Genomic DNA, 19,271 nt, shown 5'->3' with positions numbered 1-19,271 from the left:
GCGTTTCCAGTTTAACAGTGGCGGTAGGAGAGAGAACACACTGCTGCTGAGATTCACCAGTTGCAGCTTCATGGCTCTGACTCATGCTGTAAGTGTTAATGGAGGGCAGGTAGGAGACTGAAGCAAACTGTAAACCTGATGAACAACACATTGTGGACCATTGTGGTACTCGCTGTGTTTATGGATTTAAAAACAGGGGGCGTGGGATTGTAGAAACTAAATTCAGTGTAGAAAAATTCTAAAAAGAAAAACCTGCTGCAATGTGAAGAGGAGTGAAAGCTGGGAGAAGATTCATATGTTTCACTAAGACAATAATCCAAAACAGCCAAAGCTACAGGAGCGGCTTCGAAATAACAATGGCGGGGAAAGACCGAGTCCAGAATCTGTGGCAGGTCTTCACTTCACTCCCAGTGAAACTGCATCTCAGATCTATTCACACTTAGAAAATAAGCTTCTACAGGTTGACTTTAGGTCTGATTTGTACTTTGACATGGTTGAGTCAAGGTTGACATTGTGTTTGAGTAATGCTAGTATGCTTCGTATGACTATTTTAATAAAACCTGCAGGGGAAATATTTCTTACACTCACATTTTCTAGAACGCATGTTGGAACCGTTATCATCTCTTTTCTGCATAAAAAACTGTTCTTAATATAAACCTGTCCTGAAGGGCTCCATCACTCCTTTACACTTGATGTGATATTATATATCTTTTACTATCATTTGGGAGGTGAAAGCATGCCGAATTGTAACCAAAGTAAAACAAGTGATTATTTGTCCCATTTAAAATTTATTTTCAAAAATACAAAACAAGGAAAATAAGTATATGTACACAAACACTATTAAAATAGAATATGTATGGTACAAAATATGTACAGGAGTCCGAGGGGGGAAAGCATGTCCTATCTGCTCCTTTTGTCCTTGATGGTGTAGTGCAGCACTAAGGGTTGGGCCTGGGGGAGAGAAGATTTTAGATATTATACCGGGGAGGGAAACATCTGAAATGAGGCGTGTTAGTATTTTCTAAATAGAAACATTAAAATAAATGAGGTTTCATTACTAAATTAGGTGTTAATATATAATAGTGCTAAATCTCGTCACACTTTACGGGGATTAAAAAGGTAATTTAAAATAAGGATCAATTAAATACAACGATGGCATACAATGATTTTTCTAAATCTATTAAAATACCCCATTTTCAGTTCAATTTATCAAGGTTTTTCCAATGAGCTACATTGCAGAGACAACTTGTCAAAGTGTGTAGGAATGTATTGCTGGCACTGGTAAACAGTGGCCGTACCGTACCTTGCCAAACCAGTGTGAGAGCCATAACCGTTTCATGGTCATGTGATCGGGCAGAGACTCGTTATTGAACAACATCTGGACCTATAGGGAGACCACACAAACAGATGTGAAGTGAATACTGAAAGGAACAGCTGTGATTATTTTTATATGAGGAATCTGTTTGCTGCTGGTTAGAGAGGAGGCGAGGAAGCAGAGATACTTTTTCCCCACTGAAAACACACACAGTGTCATCAAGGCACATATTTATTTATTGCGTGGTTAAATCACAATTATGAGGACGAAGGATTTAACCAAAACTTCTTAGGAAGAGCCTCCACACCGAGAGCATTCATTCAATACAGAACTGACTTGAGCAACACCACAAGAAATCTGGACAAAAACAGACTTTCAGAGGGACATAAATCAACCGGACCTCTCCACTGTAGTGATTTTTTAATGAGCGACATGTTCGAGCTGAATGAGAAAGGTTAAAACAATCCTATTTAGCTTTTTAGCAAACTATTAGCAAGTTTTATGCATGAAACTCACACGCATCAATACTGGCAGAGTGTATGATCGGCACTTGGCCAATTACAAAAGAGCAAGCAGTCTTCAAAATTGTCACCCAATTCTTTTTGGTAGCAAGGAGCGTAGTGTTACTATGGTTATCTGCAGGTTACTTATGGGCTATATATCTGACCCTGGCACTGAGAGGACTGTGTAACAATGTGTGGACCCATATTCCATAACAAGTGTTTCTTACTGTTTGTGAATAGTGATAGGAGAGGGGCGACATTTATAATTCACACATGATTGTTATTAGTAAGAAACGAGCAAACAATGTCTCTGAATAAGTCACAAAGGGAGCCTTGAATTTCTAAAGTCAGCACCAAGCCCAAGCCGACCTGGGATTTATCCACGGTCAGTGTGTAAAAGTGTTTCCATGCACACGGGCAGAGAAAGATACTCTCTCATAACACAGCAGCTGGGTTTCAAATGGAGCTCCGTAGCCATTTCACACATCTGTGTAGATTGGCAACAGCAAACACATCTTAAATGTTATTTATTTAGAAGCCTTATGTCATTTTTTTCTCCTTTAAAAACAGATGAGCGGTGAGTTTTGACTGACCTGATTTTTATCCACGTTTAGCCGATGACAAAGCACTCTCCGTAGGTGTCTCACCTCCGTCCGGACCGAACAGCGAACAAACTTCTGCTGCAGAGACAAGAAAAAAATGAACTGTAAAACTTCAGGTAAACATTATGACCCGTTACTGATGTGCAGAAACCCAGCGGTACATTAGTGTTTATTACTCCAACTCTTGTGACCACCGTGGAGCACGCCTCTTGATTTCTTGTCTATAAAAGGTGAAAAAAATGTCTACATTTCTCCAGTTTTAACCGTATGTACCACAGAAGCATATCACTTATCGTTCAATGGAGTCGTCGCTTGGGTTTAGTGGTACCATATGTTGTTAAAGGAAATCATTCCTAAGAGTGCAACCATATGTTTGGTTTTGTTCAGATATTAATATTCCGTTTAGTTTTGCTCATAAATGCCGTCACTAATTCAATCATTCAAATATTTTAGCTTTTTAAATGACCATACACATTTCATTGTCAGAAACGGTACCAAAAAGAGGTTAAAAAATACATTTCCTGCACAATAAACAGTACGTATAACAAGCTAGCAGCACACAGACTCCTGTTACATTTCATTTCACAGTGAAGCAAAAGCGAGCTTACTGGTGGACGCTTCCTGCCCCCAACTGACTTATTACACACTCTCAAGCCGTAAAGCTTAACTCGGGTTTTCCAGCTGAACGCAGAGCAGGACAGTATTTCTGCAAAATATGAGGCAGACATTTATTTGACTGGACTTCCACTTCAGTTGAAACAGTGGATTATGACGGGGCGTGCAGCGGAGAGAGAGGATAGCACCTAGCAGAGGTTACGAGTCAAAATCAATTCAAATACTTGAAACCTAATTGTATAAGTTTACACAGAGGTTGAAGGGAAACACAACGGCTGCATAAATCAAGACCGGGGAATGAAACCAGTGAAGTGGTATGCAATAACAATAAACATCATTTGGGTTTTGCACAGTGGTCAAAGAAGACACGAGTGGATGAGGATGGTGATGCCCTAAAGCCAGTCGCCAGATAAAAGCACTAATATATCTAACTCACATCATATGAGACTCTCTTTAAGCTGTGTATTTAGTGTGTACTACCACCTACCAAGCTCCCTTTCTGTGGCACCAACTCTCTGTTTTTAAATCAAGAGAGGGTCCAAACTTTTAAGAGTGTGTTGAAGACCATTTTAACAATGCCTTTAGTTAGAGCTGGCATTTATTTATTTTTAAATGGCACTTCATTTGATTGTTTTGTGTATTATCTTATTTTATTTGTGTTTAAACACCATCTTGTCTTCTCATTTTGCTGTCATTTTATGGTTTACAATGTTGTTTGTTTTTAAAATTGGTGAAACCCACTGAGACAAAAAGGTTTTGTGATATTGGGCTACACAAATAAAATTTGATTTGATATAAAACCAGATAAAAAGCAAAAAACACCAAAGATCCTGAACCATTTGGAAATAACTTGACTGTTAGTGCATGGAAATAAAATATTGCTTCTCATCTGGACCTTTATTAAAGTGACTGTATGTAGGTTCTTTAAATACTGCTCAAATGAAATCATATTTAAAAACAAACCAAATCGGAAATATGTATTTGAATCCAAACGTGGATGAGGTACCTACAGACAAAATGTTAAACAGCAGGGCCCTCTGCTGGTAGACATACACCCCTGCAGTTTGTGTCACTGCTGGCTCAAATGTGGATTAATTGCTCCCCAATAATCTCTGTTCAAGACTTCATTCAGTAAAATCTGGGTGTTATACAATCCCAATTCCCTTGTTACTGCACACACACACCAGCACGTCCCTTGACAAATAAGCATGTCATGAGGATTTAGCCACACAGGGAAAACCCCAGGAATAACCGACGAGGCATTTGTTTCAGTTTAGTGGGTTTGAAAGTGCTCGACAAGACGTGTTTATAAAAGCCACATGGAAAATGCCACAATGTAGATTCGTATGAATGGGCACAAGGAAACACTAAGTATACTGCAAGACATTCATGTCGCCATTAAACAAATACTGAAAGCCAACCGTGGCGAATGGCAGCATAGAGATCCCCGTTCATATTAGCATTTCCTTTGATAAATAAAATGTTGCTCTAAGACAAGAGGGTTTGTAGTATGTTGTTTTTACATATTTTTAAATGCATTCAACCTGTAGATGTAATTTGCGTTTGAGTGTGCTCTATACAAAAAGGATCACTATTAGTAGTAACATTTTTACATCTACCTTTATTTTCTTTATGCCACATTTAGTTTGCTATTGCATTTTGGTTTCAAAACTCACAGGTCATTTTATCTCTATATGAAACATAAAAAGTGTTTTAAAAAAAGGTGCTATATTCTTATGGATACCTTGTTTGATCTTCTTTAGTTGTACATCAGAAATAATCACCAAACTCTGAGTCAATATCTTGTTCATCTAGCCATAAGATGTTACTATAAAACCCAACAACCCTTCCTCAAACAATCTCCAATGACGGAGGAATGAGTGGTCATGTTGAGAAATAAAGATGATTATACGCCTTAGTAACCCGTCCCTCGTCCCACTTATCCCGTCTCTGTGAGAGTCTGAGGCAGCTGAATTCTGCTGCTGCTGCAGATGTCACTGTGCCATGTATTTGCTTAGCTGTTAAGCGGAGAAAATTACTTGCTGAGACTTCAAAAATGTTCCCCTGGAGGCATGTTTTGTGCAAACCTGTGAGCCGAGTCGCTTTGAAAGCACTCATCCTCACCTCAACAATTCCACCAAGGCCACAGACCGTGTTTAAAAAGAATACTAAGTATATTTAGGATAATTTATTGGTGTGTGTGACTTACCTGGAGAGTGAGTTTCGTCTTATCTTTCCCTGCGAGCGATGAACTGTAAAGACAAAACACGCAGCCAACTGTTTTTAAACATGTATGTTGTGTAAAGTCTGCCACATACAGCACCACATTTCATTTACATTATCAGTCTTATCTTATAGGGATTGAATTACAGAACAGGCACAATCCACCACAGACAATAGCTCACCTTAGTCTTTCTAAACAGAGCGAAACCTGCTCATCATATCTGTAGAAGTGGGCTTTTGAATGGTCGAAACTTGTGTATGGTAAACCTGTAGCGTCGGGAATGGCATCTAGAGAGAAGGAAGACATTTGAGATATACAAATCACACAACACACTTATCACAATATCTCAGATATAAAACATCTATATGCAAACTGTAGGCCAGGCAGCAGCTAGGAGTAGGGCAGGTTAGCTGCTCTTTACTCCTGCCACGGTCTATCAAATTGATCTGAAATCACACTCATAATATCTGCCTGGGAACACAGTGACATTTGATGAACTTTAGAATCCATTTGCATTTCCTTAGGTTAGTGATAACACATTTGTACTTCTACATAGCAGCTGTCGGAATTTGACAATGTAGAGTTGGAGTGTTTTGTACATGTCTAATTGCATGTATTGCACAAGGCAAGCAGACATCTTATGAAGTCGATAAGATGCTCCACGGTCTTTATGAGCCTATAGACCTGATTTACATTCAACAAACAAATTAAAACTTGAACAAGGTTTAAGTGAATGTCAGATCTGACCCCTTTGTTTACAGTCATGGGACGCCTGAGAAGTGCAGTAGAGTAACATTACAGGAAGCAAAGTGTAGCAAATGTGCCACAGACATGGAAAAAAACCCCACTGATGTGGCTCCATCTTCAAATCTAAGTAATTATAATAATGACTCATTTGAAAACTCACCGTCTCCTGATGGTTGGACGACTCTCTCTAACCCCCGGGACTGATAAAACTCCTTTATTCTTTTGTCCTCACCTGTTCAAACACGAGCATGGATATTAGACAAACATTACAGGTGTAGTGGCAATACTTTTCAAATGTTAAAAACGTGTGTCTTCACGATCTGTATGATTTAGCGCACAACTTTTTGTAACTTTGGTACAGCCAGCAGTCTCTTTGTACGTACTCTCTTGTAGTCCAGGCACCAGTTTGTAGACGATGTCCTGCATCACTCGGTCCAGTTTGAGGTTGAGTAAAGGCTGCGTTTCATGGATCTTGATGTTGCACATTGGACAGTACTTGCTCGTTTGCAGGTATTTTACGATACAGCTTTTGCAGACTGTAGAGCAAAGATAAAGGAAAGAAATGTAATTCTCATTCTGACGACCACATCCAGGTAGACTTCAGCTGATACTTTATGTAAATGACGTGAATTATTTTGACCAGCTTTGTTGAAACTCACATGTGTGCAAACATTCTGTAATTGTTGTGGCATCGATGAAGTAGCCCGCACACAGGTAGCAGACAATGTGTTCGTTCAGGTCCTTGATCTTCAACTTTACCTCCTCCTGTCAAGAAAAACAAACAAGTGTTCTACAAAAACGTAACGTGTAAAAGTTGGTTTAAATGGTGCAGAACCTTTTTGCACAGCCGAGCTTTAAAACAAGTAAACGGCTCAACTGAAAGTAATGATAAAATGGCCTATAAACATATCAGTTAAGATCAATAGTCAAAGCAGACACTGCCTTATTTTGTGGCAAATTTAAAAGCAAACAGGGTGAGCAGCACCTTTATAAAGTTGAGTTATGATGGGTAGATAATGAGCATCAAACTGCAACAAGGAATCAACATCACAAACAATTTGAATAATCTTCTTAAAATTCTGCAGAAATGAGCTAGATTGGGGTTTAGTTAGTCCTGTATTGGTCTAACTTGATAGGCATCACCTCTACCTGGATGATACACAAAGCTCTTCCTGATTACATAATACATGTTGCTGTGTGTTTGAATTTAAACTTGTGTTAAGATGGCTCATGAGCAATAAACCACACCATGATTCAGCACCACATATTTCATGGTAAACCCAACACATATTATAGATTTTCGTTATCATAACCAGCACAAATAACCTAACATTAGCCTACAGCTGATCTGCCACATGTTGATCCCGTTCACAATGACCTTTGACCCCCACATGTAACAATGAAGGTAAAAAACGATAAGAAATGAGAAATGTGTCAACCAGGAATGCGTTCACACGTCAAAACAAGTGGAGAGATTTTGACAGGAAGTGAGTTTCGGTTAGTTTTTTGGACTTCTAGACGAACGACACGAGTTTAAACTGCAAATGAAACGATAAAGAATCAGGCCGAAAAAGCACTTAAAAAGTTAATTGATGCCGTGTTATTAATTCACCAGCATTTGCAATGGCATGATTTGCTTGTAGTGAATATATATGCAGTTAACTTTTTCAATCTTTATCATTTTTGCGCTTATTGTAAGTCGCATCGGATAAAAACGTCAGCCAGATGAAATGTAATAACGCAGTGTTTTTCCGTTAATTACAAACCAACGGCAGTTCGAATCAAACCGTCGGAGTTCACACACATATCGCTTAAATTACAAGTAAACTCCCAAGTTAAGAAAATAAAAACAGCTTTGCGTATGCTTGAATGAGTGTAATAACATTTACTCTATATCCATCATCATGCTGCTCCACTGTTTCGGCGGAACAACACGGGTGTACCGTCTCCGTCCACGCATGCTCAAACAAGGCTCTCTCCATCAGCGCAGCGGAGACGACAACCATCTCCCGCGAAAACGTGTGTTTTTTACGGGTCTGCTGCAGTTTGCCCGCCCGTACGGTTCTGCCCCAGTGCGGAGGAGGTCAAAAAACATGCCAACTCACCTCGTTCCTCAGCGGGTCCAGTTTGTAGACGGACTGAAGCTGATTTCGTAGCCGCATCGCTATGGCCATCGGTCCTTGCTCCGCCATCTTTGGGAATTATGCTTACTTCCGGGTAAACCGGACGTGGTGTTTTGAGCAAACTGAAGGGGGCGGGTAAAATGTAAAGAAATAAGAAATAAAATAAATAAATACAATAATATAGATAAATGAATCAAAAGGAACTTAAAAGAATAATAAAATAAATTAGAAAAAAAGCGACAGGTAAACGTAAAATAAAATAATGTACAAACAACTCTAAATAGATGATTAAAAAGTAACCTTAACAAAATAAAAATAAACATTATAAATATGAACAAATTACACTGACTTTATTAATCAAATGTATTTTAATTATCTAATTGTCTAAACACTTTTTTGTATTCAAGCCAACCCTAACTCAACATATTAAAGGTATTTTAATATATTATCTGTATGGAAGCTTTCCTGTATGGTTTGAAAACAAATGTGATCATGTGTTCCCAAACCATCGTTGTTCCTTGTTCCTTTTTATTTTGCGCTGAACTCAGGGGTGTACTTATGAGTTTCCCAATGATAAGATGTTTTTTAAGAGAAACAATCCTATCAAAACATTAAAACCACCTCATTTCTCTTAACTAAATCCAAAGTAGATTCAGTTTTTTAGAAGTGAACAATTCTTTAAATATAGATTCAATTATAAAGGCAAGTTCTTTAGTTGGTCCAACTTTATACAACAAACCATTCTCCAGAGAAGCAAGGCCACTCTAGAATAAGCTGTGAACACACACTTGTTAGTCTCTTCTCTTGGCAATAGAGGGCACTGCAGGCACACACTTCAATCAGTCGGTTGCAGCCTTTGACATCTGATGAAGTTTATGTGTTATTAAGTAAAGCAATGTCATTCAGTGATTCATGCGCTAAGGAGTTTAATTTAGTTGTTTGGAGTATCATTAAAACATCTGAAGTTACTTATTTCATAGTGGGCCCGGCGTTTAAGTTGTCTTTACACATATGTGCACACACATCCTCAATGTCTTAAACCAATATTGACATTTTCATTACATTGTATTCATTGTTTTACAACCCATGCAGATCCACTTATGTTGGAACCACTTATAATGAGCTCAAGTAGGCTGTAAATGTGTATACAGTAGGCTGTATCGGCATGTTAGAAGCCACATGATAAAAGGCACAGATGTCCATGGCACTTGCCCAGTTTGAATTTATGTTGTTGTCCCACTGCTGGTACTAAAACAGCATAACATGGGAAAAAGATTGCTAAGATACCAGACCTGAAGATGTGGGAAAACATTTAATCACAATCCTCAGAAGCCAGAGAACACGGTGGGTCTTGTAACCTGAACTTGTGACATCTCGAAGACCTACAGTACTGTGGTATCCACAGAGGGTGGGCTGCTCTCGCCACCGTAACCCTATTAGATCTTATAAATGATGTGAGATACCTTGATATGTATCTGATACTTTACCGGAAAGCTATTATAAATGGATAAATCAAAAAGATCTGCAACAAAAATCTTTACTAAGACATTGCAAAACAACCACAAACCACAGAATAACACTTGGCACATGTTGAGAATGTAGATTAGATAAGATGTACTGTATTGAACCCGAAAAGTTGTTTTGTTCCAGCAGCATTGTACAAGGCTATAGTATAAAGTATAATAAATAGAACAATTTCATAAACAGTATATAGACATATAACATAAACTATAGAATTAAAAATGATAAATGTCCATGAAGTATTTTTAGAATACTCAATATAAATATAATAATACAATATAATGCAAGCTGCAGTTTTTACATTAACACTTAAATGCAATGAGGTAGAGTTTGAGTATAATATCTCCAAGTTGTAGGGAATATTAAAACGGGATAATCTGGTTTAAAAAATAAACAATGGAGCTTGCAGTTATTGGTTTAATGTTAAAATTAGATCGACTTTCTTAAAGTGTAGTTATTACAATACACAATATTACATTTATATAAGCTAAGTGAAGTTGAAAATAGATGTTTCATAGAAGATAAAAACATCACTTTAATTGGCTTTATATATCTAACCTTTGCAGCGGTAACTCTTTCACTTAAAAGAGAGCTTGTGACTGAAGTGTTTGACCCCCCCCCCACCCTCACTGTTTGGGGGTTGAATGAGTCCTCCTCTCCCCTCCCTGAACAACAACCATGGAGGGGCTCTTGAGAAAAGAACTGCACCGTTGGCTCTGTGGCAGCAGCGGAGGCCTGTGGTTGTCCTGGGCAGCTCCCAGACCCATGTTTAAATATGTGTGAGTATGAAGTAGTGTTTTCAAATGAAAGAGTGTGTGGGCTCCACAAACATTTACTCAGATAATCACACGGCTTATATTGTTGGGTTAGAATCATTTGAACTAACAGTATGCATTGTGTTGTGCTGTAATTTTGGTATTTATTCGGGATTTTGCAGTGGTGAGATGTTTCATGGGTTTATTCATACAATAAATCTAAGGTTTTTACACAGACATGGGTTTAAAGTAGTTTAATTTTCCGCACATCACTTACATTATTTAAACGTGGTAAAATGCAAAGTATAGCCTTGTGGAAAATGGGGAAGAAAACATATTATTGGTTGAGGCTGAATTAGCACCTACCCTGTTTCAACAGGTCGAGATATTGGTATTATATGTGGAGGTCTCCTTGATCCCTCCCAGAGGGCTTCCAACCTGTGGACCACCCAAAAGCTGTCGTCCCAAACAAAGACTCGCCCTTCAGTCATCCTTTTGTAATTTCCCGGTGTAACAGAATGGCAAGTTTGTCTTATTCCAACCACCTCAGTGTTCCTGCAGCAGTTTATGGATGTCTATCAGTGGTTATTAAGACTCAATAAGAACTTCATCCACTGCCTTATAACGTTAGCTTTCCAAGTGTATGTGCAACATTTTACAAAGCATCATTCATTCTTTTAAATCTTCCCATTTCCATTTGTTATTTAGATAAACCTTGTAACACCTTGGAGTTTTTCCTTTGTTAAGATGAAAAGACAAGCCCTTGCCAATGAAATCAGAATCAGATTCAGTCAATCTAAATTGGAAAAAAAGAAATGGCACAAGCAATATATTTTTATTCTTGGCAGCCTTTTTCAGTTTGAGGAGCCGTTGTGATCAGTCACGCTTCAACGAGCCTTCATAGTCAGGCCTTGTGTCCCCTGCTGTCTGCCATTTCCTCTTGCCATGTAACGTCTTATCTGCTGGGCCCGCGAGGTCACTGCTTATCTGATTGACAGGGCTTTGACTCCACGCAATATCCAAATAACCTGAGGGCCTGGAGGTGCAGGAGGATCACAGCATGGCAAAATCCAACAGTCGGGAGAGAGTGAGGGAAGAGGCAAAAGAGCCAACGAGAAGGGAGAGGATCAAGACGGATCCAAAGCTTTCATTTGTTGTCATTGCTTCATGTCAAAATCAGGGACAATAGAACGCCTATTTTCTTGAAGAGTCTCCCGTCCTTCACTTTAATGGGAATGATTCATTTATCTGATGGATCAAAAACCTGCCAAAACTACAAAGAAGGCGCTATTATGAAGAATTTGAGGATTATTTTTTCATTGAGAAATGACAGATATACAAAAGCGAGGAATATTTCAAAGCTCTCCTCTCTGTCTGTACGTGGGGTTGATGTAAGCTTTTACCCCGCGCAATGAAATCATGCATGAGGAAACTCCTTTAAACCATGAGGGTCTGAATCAACTGAAAACTCACTGAGCTGATAGAGACCCCATTTACCTTTGTCCTGGACATCCTGTGCCAAAACAACCACACAACCACCCTGCTACTCGAATCCACGGTCCGCCATGCCAAAAGGAGGCCCCCATCAGTCTCTCTCTCTCTCTCCCTCTCTTTTAGAGCAATCAGAGCATGCAGGGATGGACTGCAGCTTTTGTGTCTTTTGCTCCAGCAATTGGCCGCCAAGTGGCAAGCTAATGACGAGAGCCCTCTTGGAATGACTCCAGCGCAGTACAGCTTGTGCTGCCTGATGGGCAAGGCCATAATGAATGATGTAGGGCAAGCCCTTAGGCCTCCCCCCTGGCACCAAATCCAACCTCCCAGTATCAAAATCTAAACCACGTCTAATGCCGGACAAAATACATGCACAGGAATTTGTATCATTGACAAAATGAAGCCAGGATTTTTCAGATGAGAATTGTATAGCATGTGCAAACATACAAGGTGCAATGAATTAGGGAGTCAAATACAGTGTGAGAGAACAAAATAGACGAGAGACAGATGTTTATACAAATCACTGTTGATTGAAAAACTGTACAATGGGATTGTGCTGTGATGTTTCAAGTTTGTGCATTTGTTAATCACATTACCACATTTAAAGAGGCCCTATTATGATATTGTGATGTTTTCTATTTCCTTTAGTGTGTATTACAGGTTTTTGTGCATCCAAATGGTCTGCAAAGGCTAAAATCCCAAAGTTCTCTCCACACACACACTCAGCTAACCAATAAGAGGCAGACTGGGCTCTGGTTTCAGACAGAGGGTGAAGATGGGTGCTGCTTGAGAAACATAACAAGCTTTTTGAACATTAAAGCATGGAAACATGTCACAGGAGAGGCAAGAAAAACAAATATGACCCTGAAAATGAGAGAAATAATTCCACTTTAATGCACACAGATCAACATGAGACACCTTACAGTAATTGTGGCCTATTTTAATTAACTTATCCTTCTATAACATAATTTATTTTTAGTCCGAATGTGAAATTCCAGGCTATTCAGCTTGTTATAGTCAAACTTAATTCATACATTTGATCATTAGAGCACCTTTTACATTGGCATGTCTCTTTTGCACTGGATTACAGGCATGCAACTAATGAAAATAGTTCATGCACATAGTAATCTGTTTTCTTGCTTTGACCATCAAACTGTTTTCTGTTGTTCAAATAAAACCTTTTGCAAAATAATCACATTTTAATTTGCTCTTAAAATGCAACTGCAACTTTCACATTTCCCTGCCTGTGGGAGTCAGGATGCCTTTGAAAGCTGTAGTCCTCAGTTAAGATAAGCTAGAGGCCAAATAATGAATGGCACGATTGGAAGATGCTGAGATAAGACGAGTTTGCCAGCAAGAACAAGTTGGCCTGCCAGTGTCAGAGAAAAAGAAAGCTCCGTATTAAATCTTATTAATGTGGCACAAAAGAGCTTTGTCTGTCATCTATTGAATTTTCATTAATCACGTGCGTGTGCGTGTGTGCAGCTTTGTGGGGAGTGTATGTGTGTGAAGAGTTTGTGTCAAGGGCACACAAGTGCACACACAAGATGCAGTGATCCGTGATAACTCTCAAGCGCCTCGGTTATCTCAGGATTATCAAAGGACTCTGACTTTTCTTCACAAGGAGGATGAAACGTGAAGTTTTTAATTGTAAAATAAGGGAAAAAAACAGTTTAGGTTTAAGGTCTGTGGAATAGTTAGGTGGATCTGGAGTCGAAACTGGGAAAACTTCAGTGGTAGAAATACAAGGACTAATTAGGCCCTTATTTGATCTTAAAGGGGACCTATTTTGCTAAATTTCAGGTTCATATTAGTATTTAGTGTAACTACTGTGACATGTCTCCATGATGTTCAAAAAGATCTTTATTTTCTCATACTGCCTGTCCTGCAGCACCTCTGTTCACCCTCTGTCTGAAACCAGAGCCCAGTCTGCTCTGATTGGTTAGCTTGCCAGCTCTGTTATGATTGGTCAATCTCCTAGAGATGTCCTGAGCCTTAGCCTATCATGAACAATGTGAGCCAGCAGAAGCACAAGTGTTACATAATGATGTCACTATGTTCCAGAAGAAAAATAAAGCAGTCCAATCGAGCCCTTTACATGTACAAAAACATATATAGCACACTACAGGAAGGGAAAACCCCCCAAAACCATAATAGGGCCTCATTAGCACAAAACCTACTGCTTCAGTACTATATCCATTAATGTAGTAATGCTCACAACCTCCCTAAATGATGCTGGTAGTAGACTCTTTCTCACACACACACACACACACACACACACACACACACACACACACACACACACACACACACACACACACACACACACACACACACAAAAACTCACGGTCAGATAAGGTGATTTGTTGCCTGTGCTCATAATCCACCCACTCAAAACAAGAAGCAAATCATGTTATTTATGAATCAGGGTATGTTGCATAACAGTAGCTTCGGCAAAGATATAAATTACAATAACCCCTCTTATTCTGATGTTCCCGATTGCTCATCTCTCACGTGATGGGACCAAAATGTAACGGGGGCTTTCTGAGTCCATTCATGCAGGATACCCAGCTCAGCCTGCCCACACTGATCTCTCTTTTGAAATTCAAGACTGGCACACTTGCTCTTCTTGTCATCTGCCGTATCTGCTCTGTGCCAGGAGGTGCATGCTCGCTTATCTCACAGCCATCTTACTGTATCTTCATGGCCATTTAAGATGATGAGGGTGGATGTATAACAAACTCAGCAGAGAGGAAGCGTCGCCTAAATCCCCATGAAGGCTGTCTAGGCCAGGGCTAGACCGATATCATGTTTCATGGTCTGGGACTTTAATTAATGGATATTAAATCTGAGAATTTTCCATTATTAAAGTATGATTAATCTCTTTGACTACAACATAAACAAGTATTGTGATGGTTCAGTTAGGTTTTATTCACTCTTTCAAAACATAATTAGTGTTTATTTGTTTAGATAAATTCTTAATTTAAGGTTTGCACATCCGAGTAAAGTTTCCAGTACCAATTAAAGGTGCCTTTTTGTGTTTTTGACCGTCACTGCCTGCGATTGAAACCTAGTAATGGACAAGCAAAAGGCTGAACTACAGAATCCAGGTTTCAGAATGTTAACAAAAATCTCCTTTGCAAATGTCTTACGGATATGTTGTGCAAGAAAAGCAAACAGGGCACCTTCACCCGGTGAGATGGATCATGCAGACCTGTTCACACTGAACTGTACGGTGGTCCTGAAGTGCAAATCGAAACGGCATTTTACAAAACACTACAACAATTCACAAAACACTACAACAATTCACGAAACACAACAACAATTCACGAAACACAACAACAATTCAAAAAACACTAAGTCAAAGATTACAGAAAGGGTATTGCTTTAGGTAGAACACTGCTTGTTTGTGATTGGACAGAGCTAGCCGGAGAAACACTGCTGTGATTGGTTGCTTGATAGCACTACGTCATTTCTGTGCACAAATTACCAAACTCTTTCCACCCTTTATATATAGTTTATAGTCTATAGTTGAACCACACTTTCAGGGTTCTAAGGCAGCGGTCCCCAACCTTTTTTGCGTTACGGACCGGTTTCATGCAAGACTATATTTTCACGGACAGGCCTTCAAAGTAAGGGGGGATACTGGGCTGTAGCACTTTTTTTCTGAGGAACATTAACATTTGCCGCAACAATAAGGCGCCACTTATGTCTGAATCCTTAGTTGAATGTAGTTTCACTTTCGAGTAGAACCGGCACCGCTTGAGAAGTGACGAGAAACACCCAATCACAGCCGGAATATATATTTCCGGTCTTTCGTAAACATCAGGCTTCGGGCTACATTTCATGAGCTCCACTGCTAATATCACGATCAAAATGTCTAATTGAAACGAGGACTGGTGTCCTGCAGACAAACATAAGCCAACAAACACACGGAGCTCAGCAGAGAGAACACACACACACACACACACACACACACACACATCATGTGAATGAGACGACCGAGCCGCGGTATGGGCCATGGGACATGTGTCGTGATGGGTTGACAGAATGTCGATGATTACTTCATATGTATAACCTTTGTTAAAATATTCCCTTAAGATTTCATCTCTTCTTCTATTCTTTCCAACTCAGTTTAAAATGTGTGCAGACACAGCTGAGTAGTACCAAACAGGAAAGACGTAGCGCTGTCAAACAACCAATCACAGCAGTGTTTCTCCGGCTAGCTCTGTCCAATCACAAACAAGGAGTGTTCCCCTAAAGGAATACCCTTTCCATAATCTTTGAAATGTTGGAGTGTTTTGTGAAATGTTGTTGTGTTTGTTGTTGTGTTTTGGAAAATGTCGTTCCGACCTGCACTTTAGGGCCACCGTACAACTGCTTACCAATGTTTTATCACTTTGGGTTCAGTTGAGGGATTGAGTGCCCTAAAATAGTCAAAATGTCCAGAAACTTCACAAAAAATAGCACCTCTGGGGGAAAACACTGAATAATGGTATGATCCCAGTTTAAAATTGGGTTGAATGGCAAATTGGGACGGTGCACAGTGAACAGGAGATGAGGGAAAGGAAATGACATCACTGCTACCAAGACATAAAGAAATAAGGAGCCTTGTTACACATTTACTCATGGGAACAAACAATGTCATCTAGCTGCAATTAAGTGCTCAAGACTGAGAACAATAACCTTTAAAATGATCGATTTCCCTAAAGACACAATCAGTAATGAGTTAAAGCTGTATTAAAGTTGTTGTACCGTATGGGTCTTGTAACTCGGTCGACTGCGTAGAACACGGTGGCCTGTAGCACCGGTTTGCAACATCCAGATAAATGAACATCAAAGCATGACGGAGAGAATGGCGTGAGCTTATGTGTGTGAATGGAGTGTGTGCATGTATTCTGTGTGAGATAATGGCAATCCTTTGATGCCGAAGAGTGATTTGGTTCAAGCTTTCTGGCGCATTATTTCCCTTTTGGAACTTTGATGAGGACCCAGAAGAGAGGACCCTTATTGCCTGCACTTGCTGTGTCAATAGTGGAATTGTTCTGGAGATATCAACCCCGTCTCGTCTTCTTCTCTTCCAGCCTCACATGCAGGCAGTCTTTCATCTATCTTTTCCATCTTCGTTCGTAGCATGCAACTGTGGAGATCTCCAACCCGCGCCACCACTTCTCAGAGGAAGCACAGCTATCAGCACAAGCCGCCCTGATGACGTTCACTTTTACTGACACACACACAGACACACACATAAACACACACAACGAGAGCTGATGAGTGTAGTGTTTATACAACAATGTCATAAAGTATATGATTCATGGTTTGAAGACATATATCTAGATGACGTTATGAAACATGGCATTGCTTAATGACAATATGATGCAATCAGCTGAAACTATACCATACTGTATGATGGTCTAATGCTCCTTTTTTAGAGACATCAATTAGCAGTTATACTTTCATAGTCTTTTAAACATTATTAAAGACATAGGCTATTTCCAATAATTGCATGTTCAGGCAAATTATAACAGTTAGAAACAGCCAAAAAAAGTATATTTTACCTTTGTTGTTTTGGTCACTGATTCCTTCTAGAATTAAGAGAAGGCCATCCATAATTTTCAGGCTCTGCCTAACAAAGCGACTGCTTTAAGTAATTACAGGGAATCAAAGACTAAGTGGAGTAAGATCAAAGGAAGGCATTCTTCTGTAATCCTGGGGTGTTGCAAATCGTTTGTAATCTGGTCACTGCATTCCACCACTGTTTGACATTTATTTACTGTATAAAAAGGATTGGTGCCATCAATTATGGGCCTGCTAGTGCTGTTGTTTACTTTCGGCAAGCCCTGAGTGCCCGGGCCCGCTTTGAGAAATATAGATTTCATCTCGCCCCTGTTTGCTCTCTGCAGTCCAAGGTGTGCTCTCTTACTTGCCCTTGGCTTTGGGTTGGGGGATGTCTGGCTGCTTCCTGGTCTGGGATGTAGGCTGAGAGATTAACGGGGATAGAGTTTTGGCGGCTCTCAGGTTTTGCATGTTTGTTCAGTGTTGAGATGTGTCAACTGGCTGCAATATCACCATTGTTTTCCCTTTTTCAACTGTATAGTTTGGGATGCATTGAATACCAGAACTAAGACTCTTGGCAAAAGCATCAGTTGTTGTGAAAAATGTTTGTATTCAAGAGTCAAAGACTTCTTGTTTGTGGGCAGCAAAGATAAATAATCATTGGGGTGTTAGCCCTGTGTCAAAGTTTGATACAACATTTTAGACTTGGTCACAGAAGATTAACTTTGGGTTTCCTGAATCTTGTAACATGTGCAATTTTAACCCAGACCAGGATCTTGCATTACCATAGCCAAACCTCCATCAAAATGGTTTCAGAATGGAAAACTATTTTACTTTTAGCAAATCAAATGTCCAACTTGATTAACTGTACAATGCATCAACTTACAAGCTAAATATTGTCCTTCCATTGAAATCCCAATCACCATTCACCTTTGTGTCTTCTTGAAATGCCTCTAAGCCTCGGGGGATTTGGATCTTTGTCACATGTCGTTCATTTTATCTGTATCTACGAGCAGAAATTCCATAACAATGATGTTAAAAAGAACACACTGGCCTAAATGCAACTATATAATCACAACCTCCTGCGTTCAGATCTGGCCCTTGATCTTCGTTGCATGTCATCTGTGTCTCTTTAAATGATCAAATAAAGAATTTCCTTTATTTTATATAAAACTGTGTTTGTCAGAGAGAGATACCGAGATCAAAAGATGCCAGATTTGAACCAAGCTATGACCTGGAGTCAGACTGAGTTTACCTATTGTCTGGTCGTACTGCTGCGCTCTAAGGCTTGCACAGCTGGTGATGTTGGATGTTTGGCGAGCACAACCAGTTCAGTGCACACATTTCCCCACTAATGGAGAATCTGTGAGTGAGAGCCTTTAATTTTCTGATAGGTGGGTGGATCAAAGATATGATATGATTAAAGGAGAACTTAAGCACGAAGCTTCATGTGAAATAAGTGGACAAAGGATTCTTCAAGCATTTTTGTTGCATGTAGTCACGCTTTTTTGAAGACTCGGTCATAATGAAACAAGTGATTTTATAACAATGGTTTGGAATTCAGTGTTTCTATTTTTAGATACATTGAAACATCTTCTGTTTTTAATAGAGGTACATTAAATCACAGGCTATTTAAGTCCTTTGTGGATGAACAGGATCATTATTTAGCCTTGTATTACAGACTCTTGCAACTATTTGAAATTCTTACTTCGTGTACTTTTATGCAAATCAAAAATTCTTCACAGGAAATAAATTACACTCTCCTGCTTTTCCTGCCACACCACATGGTGATCTATTTATCACTGAATTGACACATCCT

General features: G+C 39.4%; 1 protein-coding gene across 2 annotated transcripts; it reads right to left on the bottom strand.

Moving 5' to 3' along the window:
- Positions 1-768: 768 nt before the first annotated feature.
- On the bottom strand, positions 769-8,245 carry pcgf1 (polycomb group ring finger 1). Of its 2 annotated transcripts, none has more exons than XM_063875851.1 (9): positions 8,112-8,245; positions 6,666-6,771; positions 6,390-6,542; positions 6,167-6,238; positions 5,441-5,546; positions 5,245-5,287; positions 2,412-2,498; positions 1,304-1,384; positions 769-951 (listed from the first exon to the last, which is right to left on the bottom strand). In XM_063875851.1, the coding sequence occupies exons 1-9, from the start codon at positions 8,196-8,198 to the stop codon at positions 901-903; spliced, it is 786 nt and encodes a 261-aa protein (XP_063731921.1). In that variant the 5' UTR covers positions 8,199-8,245; the 3' UTR covers positions 769-900. The 2 variants fall into 2 exon arrangements, with proteins under 2 accessions (XP_063731921.1, XP_063731922.1); XM_063875852.1 differs by having other exon boundaries at positions 6,666-6,768; positions 8,112-8,231.
- Between the last annotated feature and the right edge of the window lie 11,026 nt (positions 8,246-19,271).

The sequence above is a fragment of the Eleginops maclovinus genome, chromosome 23, assembly GCF_036324505.1.
Source record: "Eleginops maclovinus isolate JMC-PN-2008 ecotype Puerto Natales chromosome 23, JC_Emac_rtc_rv5, whole genome shotgun sequence".
NCBI lineage: Eukaryota > Metazoa > Chordata > Actinopteri > Perciformes > Eleginopidae > Eleginops > Eleginops maclovinus.
Note: the sequence above shows the minus strand (reverse complement) of the source record. Positions and strands in the feature narration are given on the sequence as shown.